This window comes from Ixodes scapularis, unplaced genomic scaffold (assembly GCF_016920785.2).
Source record: "Ixodes scapularis isolate PalLabHiFi unplaced genomic scaffold, ASM1692078v2 PGA_scaffold8__174_contigs__length_109621045, whole genome shotgun sequence".
NCBI classification, from domain to species: Eukaryota; Metazoa; Arthropoda; class Arachnida; order Ixodida; family Ixodidae; genus Ixodes; species Ixodes scapularis.
Window position 1 is genome coordinate 43,998,437 of NW_024609883.1, and position 20,749 is coordinate 44,019,185.

The 20,749-nt window shown below is 45.9% G+C and overlaps 1 protein-coding gene across 1 annotated transcript; it reads left to right on the forward strand.

Moving 5' to 3' along the window:
- Window positions 1-13,700: 13,700 nt before the first annotated feature.
- LOC8028651 (gastrula zinc finger protein XlCGF9.1) lies at window positions 13,701-15,144 on the forward strand (the record flags this gene model as incomplete). The annotated part of the gene is made up of 1 exon (XM_029967161.3): window positions 13,701-15,144. A coding segment is annotated over one exon (525 nt), but the record flags the coding sequence as incomplete, so codon positions are not given.
- Window positions 15,145-20,749: the final 5,605 nt, after the last annotated feature.

Here is a 20,749-nt window from a genome sequence, read left to right on the forward strand (position 1 = left end):
GGGGAGGGGGGGATGAAACAGAAAAAATGTAGAGTTAGGAAACTGAAGGAATATAGAGCTAGAAGCACAGAGCATCCTTGGCTAAATGGCAACATCCCCGCAGGGGGCACCTGTGAAAGCAGGTGTTAGGAGAGTGGCGTCTCCACGGACCCCGAGCCCCGCAGGGGGCGCCTGCACCTTAGGTGCTAGGTGCTTGGTGAGTAGCGTCACCACGGACCCCAGCCTCATTGGCAACATCACAGACCTTGAGTAAAAAGTGGCTAAGACCCACCCACGTCTGGCTGTGCGTGGCGAGCCCGTGTCCGGGGAAAAGGGCATCCTGGTGGTTGAGCTGAACCCGGGGTAGGTTTGGACCCTTCGGGGCCCCCCGGGTGAGGCAACACACCACTTTGGCCCCCGCTTCTCGTAGACGGGTGTCCTGGCTTGGCCCGACCAGGATGATGCAGTCAGTCGCCATTTCTTCTACTATCCCCTCTCTTCTTTCTCTTTCCTCTTCTCTCGCCTTTTTCCATTTCAACTTCTTTGGCGGCAAGGGCTAACCTTGGGTGGCGACAGACCCCTGTCTAGCACCACACTGGGTTATAGTGCCTGGGCAGCGCTGATAGTGTAATGTCGTCAGCCAAGCCATTCTTGCTATGGCGCATTACCTATCCCCGTGTTGGGCTCCGTGGTGGGTGGCGCACCCGGGGCACCGAAGATCCTCCCATTATTATGGGTTCCAAACGAAACTTTCTTGATCGGCCTCTGAAAAGAGGCCGCACCGAAGCTCTACTCCCTGAAAAAACACTATCAACGCCTGAAAAATTTTCAAAATTCCTCGTAATGCATTCAGAGACCGAAAAACCTCTTGCGAAACTATCCCCATTCCTCGTCGCGAAGGTGATAGAGGGAGTGGTTGGAAAAGACTTTCATGCCAAGAAAATGTCATCTGGCGACCTCCTCATCCAGATTAACACTAAGCGACAAAGTGACGCCCTCTTAGCTCTAAACTCTATCTCAGACTATAGGGTCACTGTCACAGCACACCGCACCCTTAACACTGTTCAAGGTGTCATCTCTGAGGATGACCTCCTTGATACACCGGAGAATGAAGTCGTTGAGGGGCTGGCCACGCAGGGAGTGACGGCTGCACGGCGGATCACCCTGCGTCGGGACGGCGTAGAATTGAAAACAAAACATATTGTTTTAACTTTCGAATCGACCTCTCTTCCCGAAGTTGTTAGAGCCGGCTACCTCCAGTGCCGCGTCCGCCCATATGTGCCGAATCCGCTGCGTTGCTTTAAGTGTCAGCGGTTCGGGCATGGGTCGCGGAGCTGCCGGGGGACCAACAAGTGTGCCAAGTGCTCTAGTAAAGAGCACATTGCTGAAGCATGTGAGAGTGAACCTCTGTGTTCAAACTGTGAAGGCCACCACCCTGCCTATTCCAGATCCTGCCCTGTCTGGAAACAAGAAAAAGAAATTCTTGCACTAAAAATTAAAGAAAATATAAGCTACATTGATGCAAAGAAGCGCTTTGCGTTTGTTTCTAAAGGGTCTTATTCCCAGGCCGTGCAGAGGGGTCCGGCACGGTCAATGGTGTCAACGGGAACGCAGACGTCTTCGGACGACTCGCGTCTCCTGTTAGGTCCCCCTTCCTCGGGAGCAGTGCCAGTTGCACTGCCTCCAAACCGCAAGGTGGATGCTTCCTCATCAGCGTCCACCTCGGGAGTGGTGCCCATGGCACCGCCTCCAAACTGCAAGGTGGATGCTGTTGCGTCAGCATCCACCTCAGGGCAGGGTATGACCTCTCCTGCCCCACCTGCTGCTTCGGTCCCTCGGGGCCGGGGCCTCCAATCCCGGACCTCTACTCCTCAGAGGAAGCCTGGGGAGCCCCCCAAGCAGTCGACCTCTGCAGGTCAACCTGAGGCCATTGCTTCCCCAACAGAGGAGCCAATGGATGAGAGTGGACCCAGATCTGACGAGGACTCCCTCCTCTCGGGATCTGAGTCTTCCTCTTGCGCCCCCAGTGGTCCCACTGGGAAACAGAAGGAAGCTACGAAAAAGAAAAATGCCCCGCGTATTAAGATCGATTTTAAGACCTGATGATCCTTTTTGATCAGTATGTTCTTGTCTTTTTTCTCTTTTCGCGTTTTTTAACTTTTTAATATTTGCTCTACTGTTTTTTAAATAATGAGTTTTATGCAGTGGAACTGCAGAGGTTTTTTTAGTAATTTGGACGATGTGAGGTTCTTGTTACACAAACATGAACCTTCCGTATTCTGTCTGCAGGAAACATATCTGAAGCCATCTAATATAAATTTTCTTAAATCGTATCAGATATATAGGAGGGATCGCGTGACGACTTCTGGCGCTTCTGGGGGAGTTGCAATTATTGTAGACAGTTGTTTACCTGCCAGCGAAGTCTCCCTTAACACTTCTCTGGAGGCCATCGCGGTAAGATTGCTACGAGATCGCCTCATTACCATCTGCTCCATTTACATCCCTCCTTCATCATCCTTGGAACTTTCCCAGCTTGAAGCCTTAGCTGACCAACTGCCTGAACCTTTTATTTTAATGGGTGATTTTAATGCACATAACCCGCTCTGGGGTGGTGATCGGACTGACACCCGGGGTTCTGTTGTGGCACGGTTTTTGTCTCTTAGAGAAGTGTGTGTTTTAAATACTGGAGCACCAACATATTTCAGTTCTCATAACTGCTCTTTCTCTTGTCTTGACCTCACTATTTGTTCATCTGCGATTTTTACCGACTTTACCTGGAACGTATTAGATAACCCTTATGGGAGCGACCACTTCCCAGTGTACCTTACTCCGCTAGAAGTTCTACCTAGGCTTCCTTGTTGTCCTCCTCGTTGGAAGATCTCTTTAGCAGATTGGGAGCTTTTTAAGTCAAGCTTTCCTTCCTCCTTGGATCTTTCACAAGTGGTCTCTGTGGACGATGGAAATGCACTAATAACAACAGCAATCCTTGAAGCAGCCCGTTTGTCCATCCCACAGACATCCGGCAACCTGCCGAGACGCCCGAAGCCATGGTGGGATGATGAGTGCAGAGAATCCCGAAAGCGACAAAACTGTTCTTGGGGAAGGTTTAGAAGGTATCCGACCTCCAGAAACCTCCTGGCATTTAAACAGTTGCGGGCAAAAGCCCGCTATATCAGAAAACAGGCCAAAAAGAGATCCTTTTGCTCGTATGTATCCTCCATCAATAGTTACACACCAGCCAAGATTGTCTGGGACAGAGTGGGAAGAATGGAGGGCGACTACCGTTCTTTCTCAATCCCCTTGCTTTTAGCTGAGAATGGAGAAGCTTATTCATCGTTATATGAACAAGCCAATGCACTGGGTAACCACTTTGCACAAGTCTCCAGTTCCGAAAATTACACTGCAGAGTTTCTACGGTTTAAGTCGAAATGTGAGAGAACTCCAATTCGTATGTCAAATGATTGTACTGAAGAATATAACCGTCCCTTTTCTCTTGTCGAGCTTCGTCGAGCCCTTGCTGCTGCAAAACCCACATCCCCTGGACCTGATTCAATTCACCCCACTATGCTTTCCCACATTTCTTGTCACTCTTCTTCAGTTTTTTAACATAATCTGGGCGAAAGGGAAATTTCCCAGCTCCTGGAAACAGGCTGTGGTCGTTCCCATTTTAAAACAAGGAAAGGACAGAAGCAAAGCCACGAGCTACAGGCCAATTGCCCTCACTAGCTGTCTGGGAAAGACCTTCGAACGGCTGGTCAACAGTAGACTCGTCTACGTGCTAGAACGTAAGAAACTTCTAAGTAATTTCCAATGTGGTTTCCGCACTTCCAGGTCTACTGTTGACCATCTGGTGCGCCTCGAAACGACCGTCCGGGAGGCTTTTGTAAATAGGCAGTTTTGTCTTTCGGTGTTTTTTGACCTTGAAAAGGCCTACAACACCGCCTGGCGCTACGGCATACTTCAGGACCTCATCTCGATGGGCATAAAAGGGAGAATGTTTAACTGCATTTCCGACTTTCTGCAGGATCGTGGCTTTCAGGTACGCCTGGGGGCTACGGTCTCTGACCCTTTCCCCCAGGAGAATGGCGTATCGCAGGGCTGTGTCTTGAGCGTCACTTTGTTTATTATAAAAATGAATTCTCTGTCTCAGGTGATTCCGCCCATGGTCTCCCATTCTCTTTACGTTGATGATGTCCAAGTTTGCTTTTCTTCGTGTAATTTAGCTATCTGTGAGCGCCAAGTTCAACTGACGGTGAACAAGATGAGTAGGTGGGCTGATCAGAACGGTTTTCGGTTTTCCGCCGAGAAAACCGTGACAGTCTGTTTTTCTCGAAGGCGGGGAGTATTTTCTGTTCCATCGCTGTCCATCAAAGGTGCGCCCATTCCTGCTAGGTCAGAACATAAGTTCCTCGGTTTAGTATTTGACAGCAAGCTAACATTTGGCTCACATGTGAAGGCTCTAAGAATTAAATGTCAGCGGAAATTAAACATTCTTAAAGTCCTGGCACACCGTTCTTGGGGTTCAGACCGTCTCTGCCTTTTACGACTTTATAGGGCATGTGTTCGTTCTGTGCTGGATTATGGCAGCATTGTCTACGGTTCTGCTAAGCCCTCTACGCTTAAGATGTTGGACCCGGTTCACAATCAGGGTATTCGACTAGCAATCGGGGCCTTTCGAACATCGCCAGTGCTTAGCTTGTATGCTGAGTCAAATGAGTGGTCGCTTGATAAACGGAGGTTTTACCTTAGCGCACAGTACTATCTAAGACTGCGGACTCTCCCTCAACATCTAAATTTTTCTTTGACTAACAACGTAAATTATAAACAGACCTTTCAAAACAAGCCGTCTGTAACACGTCCCTTTGCGCTCCGCGTGAGGGATGCCGCAGAGAAGTACAGCTTTAATATATCCCCTCCTGTTATGGAAACTCCACAGAGATTTGCTCCTTGGGATGATATAGCCGTAACATGCAACCTCTCATTAACAAAGTACAACAAGAGAGTTGTCGACTCCAGTGTTATAAAACAGGAATTCTTCGAGGTAGCAAGCCGTTACGAGACCGGCAAGAGTTTCTTCACCGATGGGACGAAGGGCATTGATTATGTTGGATGTGCTGTGGTGGGGCAGTCCTTCCAGCGTGTTAGACGAATTAACCCCGAGGCATCTGTTTTCACCGCTGAGCTTCTAGGGCTGATATTAGCTGTCGAACAAATAATTAAACAAAATTTTAGGAAATCCATAGTATTTTCAGACTCGCTTAGTTGCCTCCTTGCACTTGACTCAGCAACATCCTGGAACCACCCCCTTATTTCTCTACTCCGTGGTAAAATAATAAAGGCCCGCAAGCAAAATATTGATATTCAGTTCTGCTGGGTACCCAGTCATATAGGAATACACGGCAATGAGGAGGCTGACCGAGCTGCAAGTACATGTATAAACAGGTCCATTGAAACCCACGCCATTCCAGCGACTGACTATAGAACTACTCTGCGAAAGAAAATAAAACGTTCCTGGCAAGTGGAGTGGAGCTCTGACTGTTGCAATAAGCTCCATAGTATTAAGCCTACTTTGAGTGAATGGCGCAGTGCCAGACATCGAGAAAGGTTTTACGAAGTTATTCTGTGCCGGCTGCGAATAGGACACACACGCCTAACTCACGGGTACCTCTTAAAAAGCGAAGACCCTCCAGTGTGCGATTACTGCTTTGAAACTTTAAGTATACTCCACATCCTTCTAGTATGTCCGCAATTTCATAACGAACGCTGCACCTACTTCCCAATCTTTTTTAGAGAGCATATTCCGTTTCACCTGGCACTTTTGCTCGGAGACGAGCCTCTTGTCCCACATACACAAGTGTTCAACTTCTTAAAGAATATTGGTATTTTAAATCGCCTTTAGCAGATTTTAGTAAAGTGAAATTTAGCAATGTATAATTTAGCCGCCGAGTCTTGTGATATTTACTCACCATGTGTTTGGCGCACTATGGCCCGAGTTGCTGCTGCGCCAAAAAACCCCAAATTCATTCATTCATTCAAATGGCAACATAGCGGGAGAAGATGGACCGGTACCAGAGTCGAAAGAAGTTACTGGGTGTGAGTACCGCAGGAGCAGCAGGAGGAAGCCCCGAAAAAATAAGAGAAAGAATCGGCTCAATATAGGGTTCATAAACATGCAGGGGGGTAGAAACAGAATAAAGTGGGAGGAGATTGGTGAGCAATTAGAGGCTGAAAATTTCACAGTATATAGGGTAGCAGAAACGCACCTTAGAGATGAGGAGGAACCACCATACATATCAGGCTACTCCTGGATGGGATGCAACCGGAGGGAAGGTGAACGCAAAGGCGGGGGTCTGGGCATGTTAGTTAAGGACTGGAAAAGAGAGAGTGAAGGCTGCAGAGAACACTTATGGTTGAATGGTAGAGTAACAGGCCTCAACACTCTTCTGGGATTTGCCTACCTGAAAACAGGAAAAGACTCGAGGGAGGAAAATTCAAAACACTTTACATGTATTTCAAGGGACATCAGAGAAATTGGCCTTAATCAGGAAATAATTATCATAGGAGACATGAATGCCCATTTAGAAGAGTTTGATGGATTGACAGATACAACCGGAAAGTTGCTAGAAGATTTCTGTGATGCCCTTGACCTAGTGTTGGTGAATGCTCAAGTAAAATGCGACGGCAAATAAACGTGGGAACGAAACAACTCGCACTCAACTATAGACTACTGCCTCATGTCCCACAAACTGTATGACAGGTTAGGAAGTATGGAAATAGATGAGGAAGGAACAAAAAGCTTAGGGAGTGACCACAAACGAATTAAGATTAAATTTGGTGCATCCAAACCAGAACAGCAAGCCCAGGAACGAGCGGGTAAACCTAAACTGAGTGAAGCTCAAATACAAAAAGTATCGAAAAGCATTGAGAACATAGTATCGAAACAACCAGAAAGGGAATGGGCATATGAGGATCTAATAGGAATCTTTAAAAGAGAATTAGAGGAGCATCGAATTAAACAAAGAGGACAGCAAAAACGAAGACACAAACCAAATAGCTGGTAAGATAAGGAGGTCAAAGCAGCCATATTGCAGCGCCAAGAGGCATCTAGGGAGCATAGGTGGGCAAAGAAAAGGGGAGCCTTGCCAACTGAGGTAGAATCAAAATGGGAAAATTTCCAAGAGCGAAAAAGGGAGGCATCAGCTTTAATACAGACCAAAATTGGGAGTGCAGGAGTGCAGTGGATGATGGAAATAAATAAAAAAGATAGGAATGCAGCAAAAAGGTTTTGGGAACATATTAAAGCGCAAGGGAGAAAGACAGATAGTTTCCAACACGTGCTAACCACACAGGAAGGGAGAAGAGTGGAGGGGGAAGAGGCACGGGAATATATTAGACAGACAATCGAAGGGGCTTTCTCCCAGCTTGAGCAGAGGGGGACGGTGGATAGCACTGACAGCAGCAGCATAGAAGAGGAGCAGAATTGGGTAACAATGGAGACGACCGCAAGGGAATGGGATAAGGCAGAAAGTAAGGTTCGAGCAGGTACAGCGACAGGCCCAGACGACATACCTATGGAACTCATTAGGGCACTAGGAAAAACAAGCAAATTGAAGTTACGACATACAATAAATCAAATAATTATGGGAGGAGAGGTGCCTAGGGATTGGAAACTGAGTAAAATGAGACTAATATATAAGGGCCGAGGAAACAAAGACAACACTAGTCGTATCGCCCAATAACGGTAACTTCAGTTCTATACAGATTAGTTATGCAGATAGTAAAGCGGAGAATGGAGGAATGGGTAGAAGAAAATCAAATATTGGGTGAGCTCTAAAATGGATTTCGAAGAGATAGAAGACTGGAAGATAACTTATTCGTCACCACACAATGTATAGAAATAGCAATGAAGAACCAGACTCCTTTGTGGTTGGCTTATTTGGACATCAAGGGAGCGTACAATAATGTGAGCCAGGAAAAACTCTGGAGCCAGCTGAGGGAATATAACTTAGATGCATATTTGGTTGGGTTTCTTCAGCAGGTGTATACAGACAATAAGGTAATTATAGCATGGGAGGCAGAAACTACACAACCCGCAGCGATAAAAAGAGGGCTCAGGCAGGGCTGTCCACTGTCACCTCTGCTTTTCATGATATATCTCAGGGAAATGGAAAAGAAATTAGAGCAGAGCAACTTAGGTTTTGATGTGAGTTATATGGAAGGAGGGAGAAATGTAGTACAGGTAATACCAGGACTGATGTATGCCGATGACATAGTACTATAACCAGGATACGTTACAGGAACTAGCTGGAATATGTGGAGAGGAAGGGGACACATTGGGCATGAGTTTTAGTGGAGAAAAGTCTGGAGTAATGGTGTTTAATGACAAAAAGAGGGAACCCCTGAGGATACAGGACATCGAAATAGACCAAGTAGGAAAATACAAATATCTGGGAGTCTGGCTCAATGAGGGAACAAAATATTTAGAGGAACACGAGGAGAATATAATTAGAAAAGGGAAAAGAAATTCATCAATTATGAAGCTCAAGGCGCTATGGAACTATAATAGATATGAAGTGGTCAGAGGTATATGGAAAGGAGTGATGGTGCCAGGGCTGTCTTTTGGCAATGCAGTGCTGTGCATGAAATCAGAGGTTCAATCAGGATTAGAAATTCGACAAAGAAGCGTAGGCAGGCTGGCACTGAGCGCATGGAGAAACACCAAATGAGGGAGTACAGGGGGACATGGGATGGTCGTCTTTTGAGAGCAGGGAGGCAGTTAGTAAGTTGAAATTTGAACAAAGGTTGACCGAAATGGATGATATGCGGTGGGCACGGAAGGTATTCAAGTGTTTATACATGAAAAGTTTAAGCACAAAATGGACAAACCGAACCCGAAAGCTTACATTTAAATATCTACACACTGGTGATGGGGCTGAACAGACTACCTCAGTGAAAAAAGGGGTGAAAGAGGCAGAGAGGAAAATGTGGGAAGAAAGAATGCAGGATAAATCAGCTCTAACAGTGTACAGGTCACGAAAGCAGGACATAAGAAAGGAAAATGTTTTTGACAATTCAATAGGAAGTTCTTTGCTGTTCGAGGCGAGAACGGGGGCTTTGAGGACGAGGACGTATAGGGCTAAATTTCAGGAGTTAGACACTTTATGTGCTGCTTGCCATAATGAGAGTGAGACACTTGAGCACTTGGTATTAAAGTGTAGTCTTGTACGAATAGTGGATTTTGAGTTCGAAGCGAATTCGAAGCGAATAGTGGTTTTGGCCGAATATTTTCGATTCGAATATCGAATAGTTTTTCCACGCCTTTCACTACCATTGCATAATGGTTAGACGTAAACCCAGCTAAACTTGTGAAGGTTATTCCACTTGTTCATTTATAAGCTAAGTTTAATTTATCTATATTTATGAACTGTGACTTCAGAAGGTCTGGTGTCTTGGGATGGCAAGTAAACGACGGATTTGACATAAAATGAATCCTGTAGAGATGGCCAACTATACCGATTGAGTGAATTTACAAATCTTGCTATATAAAATATTATTTCTTGAATCTTAAGTTAAAAAAGAATTAATCGCGCATGATGAAGCACAGGTTGTAAAAGCTTCTCTGCCTAACATAGTATACTCTTGCATAAAAGTTTAATTTTGAAACTTTTACTACACTGTAGGTATAGACATTCACAAAGTTTCCATTTATCTTCAAATACAATCGGCACGGGCGCACCATCCCGCTTTGAATGTATGCTTTTTTTCCGTGCACGCAATTACGATATTGTTTATCGCGGCGGGTTACCCCGTTAAGTGCGCTTGTGACCGAGCACCGAAGTAACGCGGAGAAGCAAAACCCACGGAGCTCAGTTCTGCGGGTTTTGTTTCTCCGCAGCGCAGCGGTGCTTGGTGAGAAGCGCACTCAACGGGGCTAACCCGCCGCTATCAACACTTCGAAAAACGCAAATAGTGCAGTTCTTTTCGAAGCGAATATCGAATAGTGTATTATTCGGAACTACTATTCGAAATTTAGAATATTCGCACGACCTTATTAAAGTGCACGGGGCTTCGTCCTGCACTCCCTGAGGGGGTAACAGATCTGGCCGGGGCCTTGGGGTTTGCTGGAGACGATGGAGGGACGGAGGAGAAGAGGATTACAGTCACAAAGAGGCGATTAGAAGATTGGTGGAAATTATCGAGGGAAAATTGAATGATGCAGAACTAACTAGCACAGCTGGGGACAGGCGGGACAGAGGAACATTGGGACTCCCTCCCGCGTGGCTCCGGCCCAAAGTCTCAACCCTGTCTCCCAGTGGGTCCGGTGCGGGGGTAACGCCGACAAGGTCTGACCAGAGGAAAATTGGCGACTCCCTCGCCGGGGGGAAGAGGCGGGGGTGATGTTTTTAGTTTTTTTGCCCGATCCCCCGAAGGTCATCCTGGGGCGCGAGAAATCAAATCAAATGTTTGTCTTTCTTAGACTTAGGCTAGGTGGCGCAAGCTACCACCCGATACAAAGGGTATAGCCAGTAACATTTATCCATTCATGCAAGCGAGTCAACGGAAAAAAAAAAACTAAAATGACCGGCTTTTTTTTTCTTCTTCTTTAGATTGCCAAGTTTTGGGGAAAATATTTGAGTTTAAACGTAATGATCGTAATGATTAACCGGGAACTGAAAAAAAAAAAAAAAAAAACATGTTTACTGGGCTTACAGTTGTCTTCTGGAGCGACAGAAAACAATCCAGCCCCAAATCCAAACCGTTGTTTTTGTTTTGCAAGTTCCTCCGGTTCCTCCGTTTGATATTTGCGATGAACACGGTTCGAGGACTGCGACGAGAGGACTCACGGTCGCCTCTTTATTGGGTAGTCCTGTGGAGCCTTTCCGACCCGCCTATATTTCCACGACCAACTCTTTCGGTCCTTCACCGTGTGCTTGAAATAATTCCCATCATAGTGCACAGACTTGCTAGTGTCACAAAACCTTCAGCCTAGTTATGCGCAGATTTTAAGTTGTGAAGCTCTCAGATAGAACGCGCCAGTATGCCCTGTACCCTCACTCATCTAAAACAGTCGCAGACGATTGCAAGGCACTCGATCGTACCCAAATCGTTTGAACATAATTCTTAATTTGATCGCCTTTCCTTTTTGCTTCATATGGTGCGAGATTATCGCTGCAGAAGACACGGCGTCAGGATCAGGAAATGTCACCTTGATTCTGGACTCGGTGCGTCTTGCACTCATTTATATTCTCCACCCGAAGGTGAGTAGCACAATTATTGTTTGCATTGAAGTAAACATAGGAAGTAAATCATCTGTAAAGCATTGTTGGATGGCGAGATGCGGGTTTCATTGAACTGTTCCGGTTTTTCTCCCGATCCTCAAGACAGGCGGACCTTTTCCACTACGCTTTCCAGTCGGAGATGAAAGTCTGGAGTTGGACACCACCGAAGACTCGCAGAAATGTTCTTAGGATTGTGAAGATGTCACGTTTTGCTTGTTTGCTCAAAGCTTTGTACAATGTACTCTGTGAACCATGTTCGGGAGTGATTACTAAACTGCGTCGTCCGTAGACTCCATCCATTTCGGCCCGAGAGAAGATTTATTATTGCAAAAGTCTCTGTCAATCTTCTGCTGCTGCTTGTTTAGTGACTGTGTGATGCTCCTTGTTGTGTCATGCTTTCCACGAAGTTACTAGCGATGCCTGCTTCCCTAATGCAGGCAAAATTTGTAACAAGCTCTCACTCATCCTTTTTATTTTTAGATTAATTTGCATGTGATCTTATGGATTATGGCGACGTGATATGGATGTCAGGGTCAACTTTGCTTATGTATCAGGAAGATGACACATGAACTCCCGTAACACATTTGAGCTTTGCAATTCATGCATTTTGATTTTCAAGAATTTTTTTTTTCTTCAGAAGCAAATGAAAGTAGTGATTTGAAAGTCTGTAATTCTTGAGATTTTGTTAATTTTTGGTGCAGTGTGAATGCTATCTGAATAACCAGAGCACAATTTGATTATGACTGCCATTGGTATAACTGTATGCTGTATTCTGTTTATTACTTTGTGTATAACACTCTCAAAGCTACTTGCATGAGCACATGGCCTCATCTAGCATCTTATTTGCACAAAAGCATGTGTACCTTATACAAAGTGTTTTTGGAAACACTGGCCAAATCGCTCCTGCGAAAAATATGCATCGAACAAAAAAAAAGGTTGATACCGTGGTGGTTTGTGCCAAAGTGCCCAGAAAACTATTAACATTCAGTATAACTAAAAAATTAATCACTTTTTAGTAATTAAAAGTTGAATTATTAACTTTAAAGGTGTGGTTTCAGTTAGAAACAATGCGAACCATCCAAGACTACTAAATCCACCCATATTACAATGATATAAGGCACGTGCAGCATGGGTTTCTAGGTTTCGTTTTTTTTTTGTCGGAGTGCATTTCCGTGCCAGCAATCCCCCTCTCGCCCGGCCGTGGCCAAGACGTGCAATGGGCATGCATTGCCATGCACCGACGTTAGAAAGGCATGCACCGCTATGGCACCGACATTAGAAAGGCAAACGTCATGTGGCAGTCTGGAGGATTTCTTATCTAACTTCTTCTGGGTGTGATGCGTGGCGGCGCACATACGTTACGCGTTTTGGCCATGGTGAGCGGGATTGCTAGTGCACAGATGTGCTCCGATAAGATACCGGAACCTAGAAACGCGTCCAAATTAAGACATCCTTTTTTTAACGTTGTAAAATGTTGTGCATGTCTTATATCGTTGTTATGTGGGTGGATTTAGTAGTTTTCGATGATTCCCAGCAAGTTTCTAATTGAAACCATGCCTCTAAAGTTAATAATGAAAAATTTAATGACTGAAGAGTAATTAATTGCTTAATTATACTGAATGCTAATAATTTTTCTTAATGGGCCCTTTGACACAAACCACCACGGCATAAACTTTTTTTTTGTCTGATGAATAGTTTTTGCAGGAGGGATTTGGGCCACGTTTTCAGAAACACCCTGTATAGTACTGTAAAACCCTTAATTTTCGCGAGCCCTCGATTTTCGCGAATTTCACGAATTGAATTCGCGAAATTTAAGGGCGCGCGAAGATTTCGGTCTTTGAGACTTTTAATGCAGGCATCTGGAATTCGCGAAATTTAGTGGTCGGGATTATGTCATCTGTGACCGATTCGCGAAAAATAGGGGCTGCGAAAATAAAGGGTTTTACAGTATATGAAATTGAGATGTTGCAGGCTCATGTCTGCAACTTTCACAGTGATACACTATAAACGTGAGTCAAAGTCTAGTAACTTGCCCTGATGTCTCGCTTGTATGTTGTTTACCCAAACTGAGGCAAGCGTCCATTATTGCATTGTTCCCTGCAGCTGATCATGTAGCTTTCCTTTTGTATAAGTTGCCTCGTTCAACATTGTTTGCATTCTCTGTGATAGACATGGTGCAGGCAGTGCTTAATAGGACAGCTTTTTTATTTTAAAAATTTTGCACTTCTGAGTTCAGCAACTTGCCAGGAAACGTAACTGTTTTGAAAACGAAAGCTGAACTAAAGTACAATATACGGAGGTAAATGCACAGCCTAAACACCGTTGCAGTGACTAGAACGCCCAGTGCAACAAACATATCTTCCGAAAGCATGCATATACATCGTAACTTCCCGCCACAGGGGTACGAAGTTATTTGCACAAAAATACTTTTGGTGCGGATAACTGAATTGCCCGCCTCCTAACGGATTTTGTCGTCTGCTTCTGCCAGGCACCTGCTGGGGAAGCGTGGTGGGCCAGTACGCCCCACCCACCTTCGTGGACGGTGTCGGCTACTGCTGCAAGCAGTGCCCCTACGTGAACCCGAAGCATGCCCAGATGACCCTCCACCTGCGCAGCCACGCCGGCCTGCACGTCTACGAGTGCACCGTCTGCAAGCTGCTCTTCCAGTCGCAGAAGCACGTCGATGTCCACATGCGCGCCCACGCGGGGGACAAGCCCTTCGCGTGCACCCTGTGCTCCTTCACTTTCCGGCGCAAGGTGGGGCTGCTGGTCCACATGCGTGGGCACACGGGCGAGATGCCCTTCACGTGCGGCGTCTGCAAATCGGCCTTTGCGCGCAAGGGCACCCTCCTGGACCACATGAAGACTCACACTGGGGAGCGGACCTACGGCTGCAACTGGTGCCCGCAGGTGTTCCGGTCGAGGGTGGCCAAGCTCAGGCACACTCGGAGGACGCACAACGTGTAGACAGGTCTAGGTGCCTTCGTTTTGAATGCGTAGCATTTATAAGGCCGGCATTGGGCCCTTTTGTACCTGGGCCTGGGACGTAGCCTTGGTGACGTCACGGTGTCCTGTAGTATCGTGCAACGTCATGATGGCGCACGACACTAATGTTGTGCGACACCATGGCATCGTGTACATAAAGTCGCGCGACACTGATGTCGCGTCACATTGCGACGTCGCATGGCTTGACGTTGCATCGCGTGGTGAGGGTCGCGTGACCCAATTTTTTACCGCCAGTCATGTGACACTGGGCGCCACGTGATGTGTCCCGACGTCGCGTGATGTAATGTCACACGACACTGGGAGTCTGGTGACACTGTGACGCCACCGCCACGGAGGGCCATGCACTTTGAGCACCTTTCAGATACACCAAAGAGACGGACAGTTTTCTCGGTTCCTTGATTTTGGCCTGTGGACATCGTAACTGTCTTACGCTGTTGCAGACCTGGCAGTGGCGCTGTAGGGGGAGTGTGTACGACAGACGCCTGTCCTGCGTAGCTTGCCCCGTAGTCGATGGGAACTCGTGCCGTCGTCGGTTGGGATGCTACGGCGATGTACGTGTCTCCTCTTCTTTTTTGCCGGTCACTTCTGAAGTTGGCCATCAGGATTGCGAAAGCCAACGACGCAAGCTTCCGGCTGCTGTAACATATTTTTCTACTGTTTAGGGATCGTTTTGGATAGCGGTCGGGTGCCAAATCCACTAATCTAGGACAGAGTTTAGGAGTCGTAGCTTTGCCTGGGTGGGAGGGTTTTTAGTAAATCAAAATTCCAAAGTGGGATTACACTTTCCTCGATGCGAGGATGTACTATAACCGGTCGCTGATGCCAGGTGAACGTTTGCGAGGCCATAATTCTAGAGCCCACTGAACTATTTTTTTTTTTTTGCTGCATTTTTTATAATGATTTTTACAAATACCCTTTTACTGATATTCTCTATGCCAGCATGCTTGAGAAAACTCTGAATAACCCGTAATAATGCATTGCCATTAAAAAAGAACAAAAGAAAAACTGCTTAAACCTAGGAATTTATGTAGAATCCCTTAGTTTTCCTGATGAGAAAATTACTCGGCCTATATGGCTCACCTTTTTCTTTTAATGCATGTTTGTAAGGTTGCTTTACATACTTTGTCTTGCTTGTAAATGACAATTATTTTTTAAAAGATGTACCCTTGCACAGTTATTTTTTGTGCCTATGATGTTGTAAAGGGTACAATTTTTTTTTTTCCACATGCTATGGCACCCATGAAGGTAATGCTCATCCAGTTAAAGACACGAGGCTGCGTTGGCTAACACTCCCAAGATATGCAGTGTTTTTCTCAAATTGCATCTGTTTCTTGTTTTCAAGAAATAATAAGTTTCGACATCTCAAGCAGAAGTGAATGTGTGACATATCTTCTGAGGCCCTAAACTCGTCAAATAGTAAGTTGGAGCCGAAAGTTTGCGAAGAGCGCCAATTGGATGCCGGCAACAAAAGTGCGAAGTCACTGTGGGATAGTGTAATCGGTGTGCTCTGTGAACTTTGGTCCATACCTTGTGTTTGACGAGTTTAGAGTCCCTGGACGACTTGCGCTGTTTCGTCACATAGTGGTGGTACAGCTCTGTACCAACATTACTAGAACAACTCGGTCGAGAAACTGCCATAGAGCCTGCTTTGAAAAACTTTCAGCCTTTCTACTCTGGTGAAGAAGGAAGACCCGAGAAGCTGTACTATGGTGGGAATGAAGTAATGACCGGCCGCAAGTCGGCAAGCCAGATTGGAAAGGCCGGAAAGGTTGCTGTCGCTCATAGGTGGCGGTAGCTGTCCAGAGTTTTGTGTCAACATTTTTTTGCCTGCGGACCCGATACTGGGGAAACTAGCCCTTAACAGCTCCGCTGTAAAAGTGGCTTCAATCAGTACTCGAGAACCAAAATGGCGGCGATCGCAATGCCGACATTTCTCCCGCAGCGGCCACTCCGGGTACTGCATGTCTGCATGTATTGGTTCAAGTCGAGTGGCGTAAAGGCCGGTGGTGCCATCTCGCAGTGCCACTTTACGGTAGCAATATAAATGAACTTTCATGTTTTGACTGGTCGCTAAAGGGTGGCGCCATTGATTGTTGTGGATATGCTCGAGACATGTGCTGCGCACCGCTTCTGGGAAGAACATGGCGTCCGAAATCTAGCTCGGTGCTGCACTGTGCTGCCATGATCTTCCCAAGGGCTGCACGTTGCATATGTGCCCCGTGCATCGACGCAGCTTGCGCTACTTTTGAAACATGAAGGGGCTTTAATTTATAGTTTGGTCTCAGTGGACGGGGAGCAGTCCGGGTTTCAAGGATGAATTTCCCAACTGAGAGTTTTAGTAACGTTGCTCCGTACATATGTGCAAATTTCCGACAAAAATAAAATAAAATAAATGCAGCCCGTTTTGTTTATTTCTAATGAATTATGTCGTAGAGCTGTCCTGTAATATGGGTATGTGACCACGTCATGCTGATATCACTTTTATCAGTTACTAACATTAGGTTAGCTCAGTTACGGAACTGTTCATAGACGATGCTTGCCCCCCATGAGCAGTACAACCCTCACTTACCACGACTTGCCTCCCGTCGCTCGATGCGCCAGACGGCTGCTCTGGTAACTGCAGTGCGTTCTATGGAATACCTACGTTTCGAAGCACAGAGTCCAGATGGCATTCAAGAACACACAATTACGAAACGAAAATCTAAGTGGCGCTTCATACGAAGGCGTGTATCACTACTGCGTGGTGCACGTTAAAGACCCCAGGCTAGCGGTTGTACTGCACTGGCTAAATTGCTCATCTACAGCGTGTGACTCGTCGCAACTTTAATGGCAGACCAACTACACGCTGTATAAATATCCCCACAACCCAATTATTATTAAGGGAGGTGGACTCGGGAGTTCCACAACTGAGGTAATCTAGTAACGTTGGCAGCTACTTGTATTTCATGACTGAGCAGGCGGCTCAATAAATTATAGCTGCCAAGTTTTTCTTTTTATTTTTGGCATAATTTTAGAGTAAATATATGTATATTCTTTTTTTTTGGACAGATAGCCAAACGCGTTGCCTCAGTATATTCGTCGCAAAACCAACGAAGCTCAACTGACTGAAGCTTCGCAACAGCTTGTCGTGCGGCCTCTCTTCGGAGTAGCGAAGGATAGACAGAAAGAGGGCAGCAGTTGAAAAGCTGAGACCAAACCAAGGAGGTTTGAACCGAAACCAAAACCATTTCATCCGCCATTTTCTTTTTTAATTTATGTTGGATTGACTTCTCGTCTTGCCTCGCAAAAATATCTGTAAAATAAAATTTAAATAAATGTTTAATGAAGCTCAATACGTGTCGATCATAGTTATTTACGCATTATGGAACTTTACTAGCATTTCGTGTTTCGGTTAGTTTCGGTCTCTGACCGGTGCTGCCGATGTGTGGAGCGTGGAACGCGAAGAACGCAGAGCGGGAACGCGAAGAACGCAGAGCGGGAACGCGCGAACCCGCGAACGCTGCAGCGACTGCAAGACCAAAATGACCAAGACTTCAGTATAGTTCTGGTTGTGAATTTTATTTGTTGGGCTGTTTGAAATCGGAACCATCGGAACGTCTTGAAAGCTCTCGCTACGTTTCCCCAATGCTACTTCAGATACCTTCGAAAGCAATCTGTAAGTATGAAAACAAAGAAGTGAATTAATAATGAGAAGCGTGTGTGTGTGCGCGCGTTGAGGCGGTTGTGGGCACACATATGAACCCTACAAGTACTACAGTATGGTGTACCTGTACTGCCTGGACATACTGTCATGCCGGAGAGTCGTCAGTTTCGTATGACTGTCACCAGTGGCGTAGCCAAAGGAGAGGAAAGCACGGCTGATTGCTCATCTTTTGTCTCACGCTGGCGAAGAAGCGGCCAAGTCTGTACCCAACATGGTACCATAGGTTCTTTTAGGCTCCATTATTTCTTCCTGTGTCACCAGAGTGCATTGGGGTCCCAAATAGGACTAGGTATATGCACCTCATTTCTGCCTAGCACGTGCCAAAGGTTTTTGTTTGTTATGTGTTCCACACATTTAGGGTTGCTTGTTTTTGTTTACCTTAAAATGTGACGCTGTCGGGATGAAAGGCGTCTGGTTAGCTCGCTGTCTGCAAGCCATTGGCGGCAGTGATGCACACACATTCCAGTTTGTCGTTAACTTAAAATGACTGTATTTTTTCTGTTTGAAAAATAAAATGTCAGAATTGTGACTGCCTGATTAAAGTTTCAATGCATCCATATTTATTTATTTTAAGTGGAGGAGCAGACAAACATTCAAATAAAAGATTTATATATATATATATATATATATTTTTTTTTATATAGGCTTTAGCAGATGATGTGTTTGAACAATACTTCACTGATAGTGCACTCTGTCGTTTGGAAGCCTGTTGTAAAGAGTGGTTTTCCGTTCATGCAATGCTAATGCTAAGAAAAAGCATGCAGCGTCTTTTTTTTTTTTGTGTTTGGTGATAAGTTTATGCGGTAATAACTGAGTAATAGCAATCTGGCAACAGAATGAAAAATTTTGGATCGCTCTGACTTCTTGCAAACAAAAAGGCTGCGGCAAAGTGTAAATCATTTTGCAACCTTTTTTTTTTAAGGTAACTAAAATTACATTGCATGATAATATGGTTCCAGCGAGGCGTCGATGGCCTAAATAAGAAATATCGCATGGATATGCAAGGATTTGTTTTCGACAAATATCGCAACCTACCGCTTCATCCGCGGTATTTGGCGACTTTGTAGCGACCCAGCTGCCTTTCATTCTTTAGGAAGTGCTAAGAAGGTCGTGCATAAACCTCTGTTCTCTGACCCATTCACTGTTCCACTGTAGTAGCTCACACCCCCATGTCGCGCCCGCCCCACAAGGAAAAAGTTGAAGGTCGGCCGACGCGGTTTAAAGTTTTTGTCGGGGCCTTTTCCAGCATGTCATGTATCGCGTCCGGGTGACAGTCGTAGACATTTTTTAGGGGAACGGTAGGAAGTCTTTCGGATGTCCGGCCTTCGGCATGTGTTCGCTGCCTTCTGCCATGCTTTGTTTGCATGTGTACACAACTCGAGGCTCGCGAGACGCCCAAGCTTTGCCGATCGTAGAAAGCTTGCGCTGGCGGCACACAATTGACAGACGTCCCTGCCAGGATCCAGACAACCGACAGCATGACATGGCGGCTCGCGTGACGTCATTTTTTGCCGTTTCGGGACCACTTTGGTTGGATGTTTGGGTGGGATAGAACAGTATAGCACACCGGTCCAATCCAAGGGCTGTACTGTCGCTGCAGACTTTGGCGCACTGTACGTGTGGAACTGCTAGAGGGCTGTGGACGTACGGCCCAAATGAGTCGTTTGTCGTACATTTCTCAAGTGTGTGTACCTCTCCATACTTTTACTTTACTTTTCGTTCTTTTTTTACTCGTCCTTTTTTGTTTTTGCTTGGGAAGGGGGAGGAGGGAGGAGAGGGGAGGGAGTATTGCAACCACATCTCATATGTAAAACAGCACCTCCGGTTTTTCTCCACCTGTATCCGGCATCTTCCTCCTCCTCCTCCTCGAATAGGCGCAATCCTGTCGATGTTAAAAAGGCGTACAACATTGGAAGCTCCCTTGGTTACCTATTGAGTCCCACTTTTGCTTGCTGGTTACAGAATTGGCGCAGAACTTAAGGAAAGGTGCAGCGTCAGTGCCGCATCGTTGAAGAGTATGGCCGTTTTCAAATGCCCTTCCATGCAGTTGTGCAATCCTGGATATATAGATAGGGTGAGGAGAGCGGTGCAGAGCACATGCTGCGGCAGCTCAAAGGCATTTCGGTGCCTCGGGCTTTCAACAGGACCGAATGAGCAAAGAAGGGAAGAAACACAAGCACTAAACCGCATCTTGCGTAGCTTATAAACAACATTGCATGCTAGACCCGAGGAATATTTCCATCCAGTGTATAATTATTCTCGATTTAGCAATATATGAAATGTAGCTAAGCCTTCCTTATGATCTTACCCTTTGTTCGTCTTTTTGTGTAACTTGTGCATCTTCATTCCTAAAGGGGCACTGACACATCAAAATCATTTTTTTTTTATTATACGAAACGATTGAAAGCGGTGCCGGGACATTACCCTCGAAATTTGAAATTTGGGAATTCAGTATTTGTGAAGTAAAAAAACAATATCCAAATGCCGAATTCGAAGTTCCCGCGCGATCGGCGCCTTGACGTCAAAAATTGCGGAGTCCTGTGAGTCCACTTTTTTTCACCACTTCCTGCTGTTGCCATGGCGACCCAAAGCGAGGAGGAAAGGAGCGAGAGCAGGCGTTGCGGCGGACCGGTTTTGAGCCGTGTCGCCTGTTTTCCGTTGGAGGCAACGTTACTAAAACACTCAGTTGGGAAACTCCCATAGAGACAGATTTAAAAAAATGGCCCCAATCTGTCTCCCTGTCTCCGATCACCGAGCTAATGTAGAGTGCCTTCATACACAC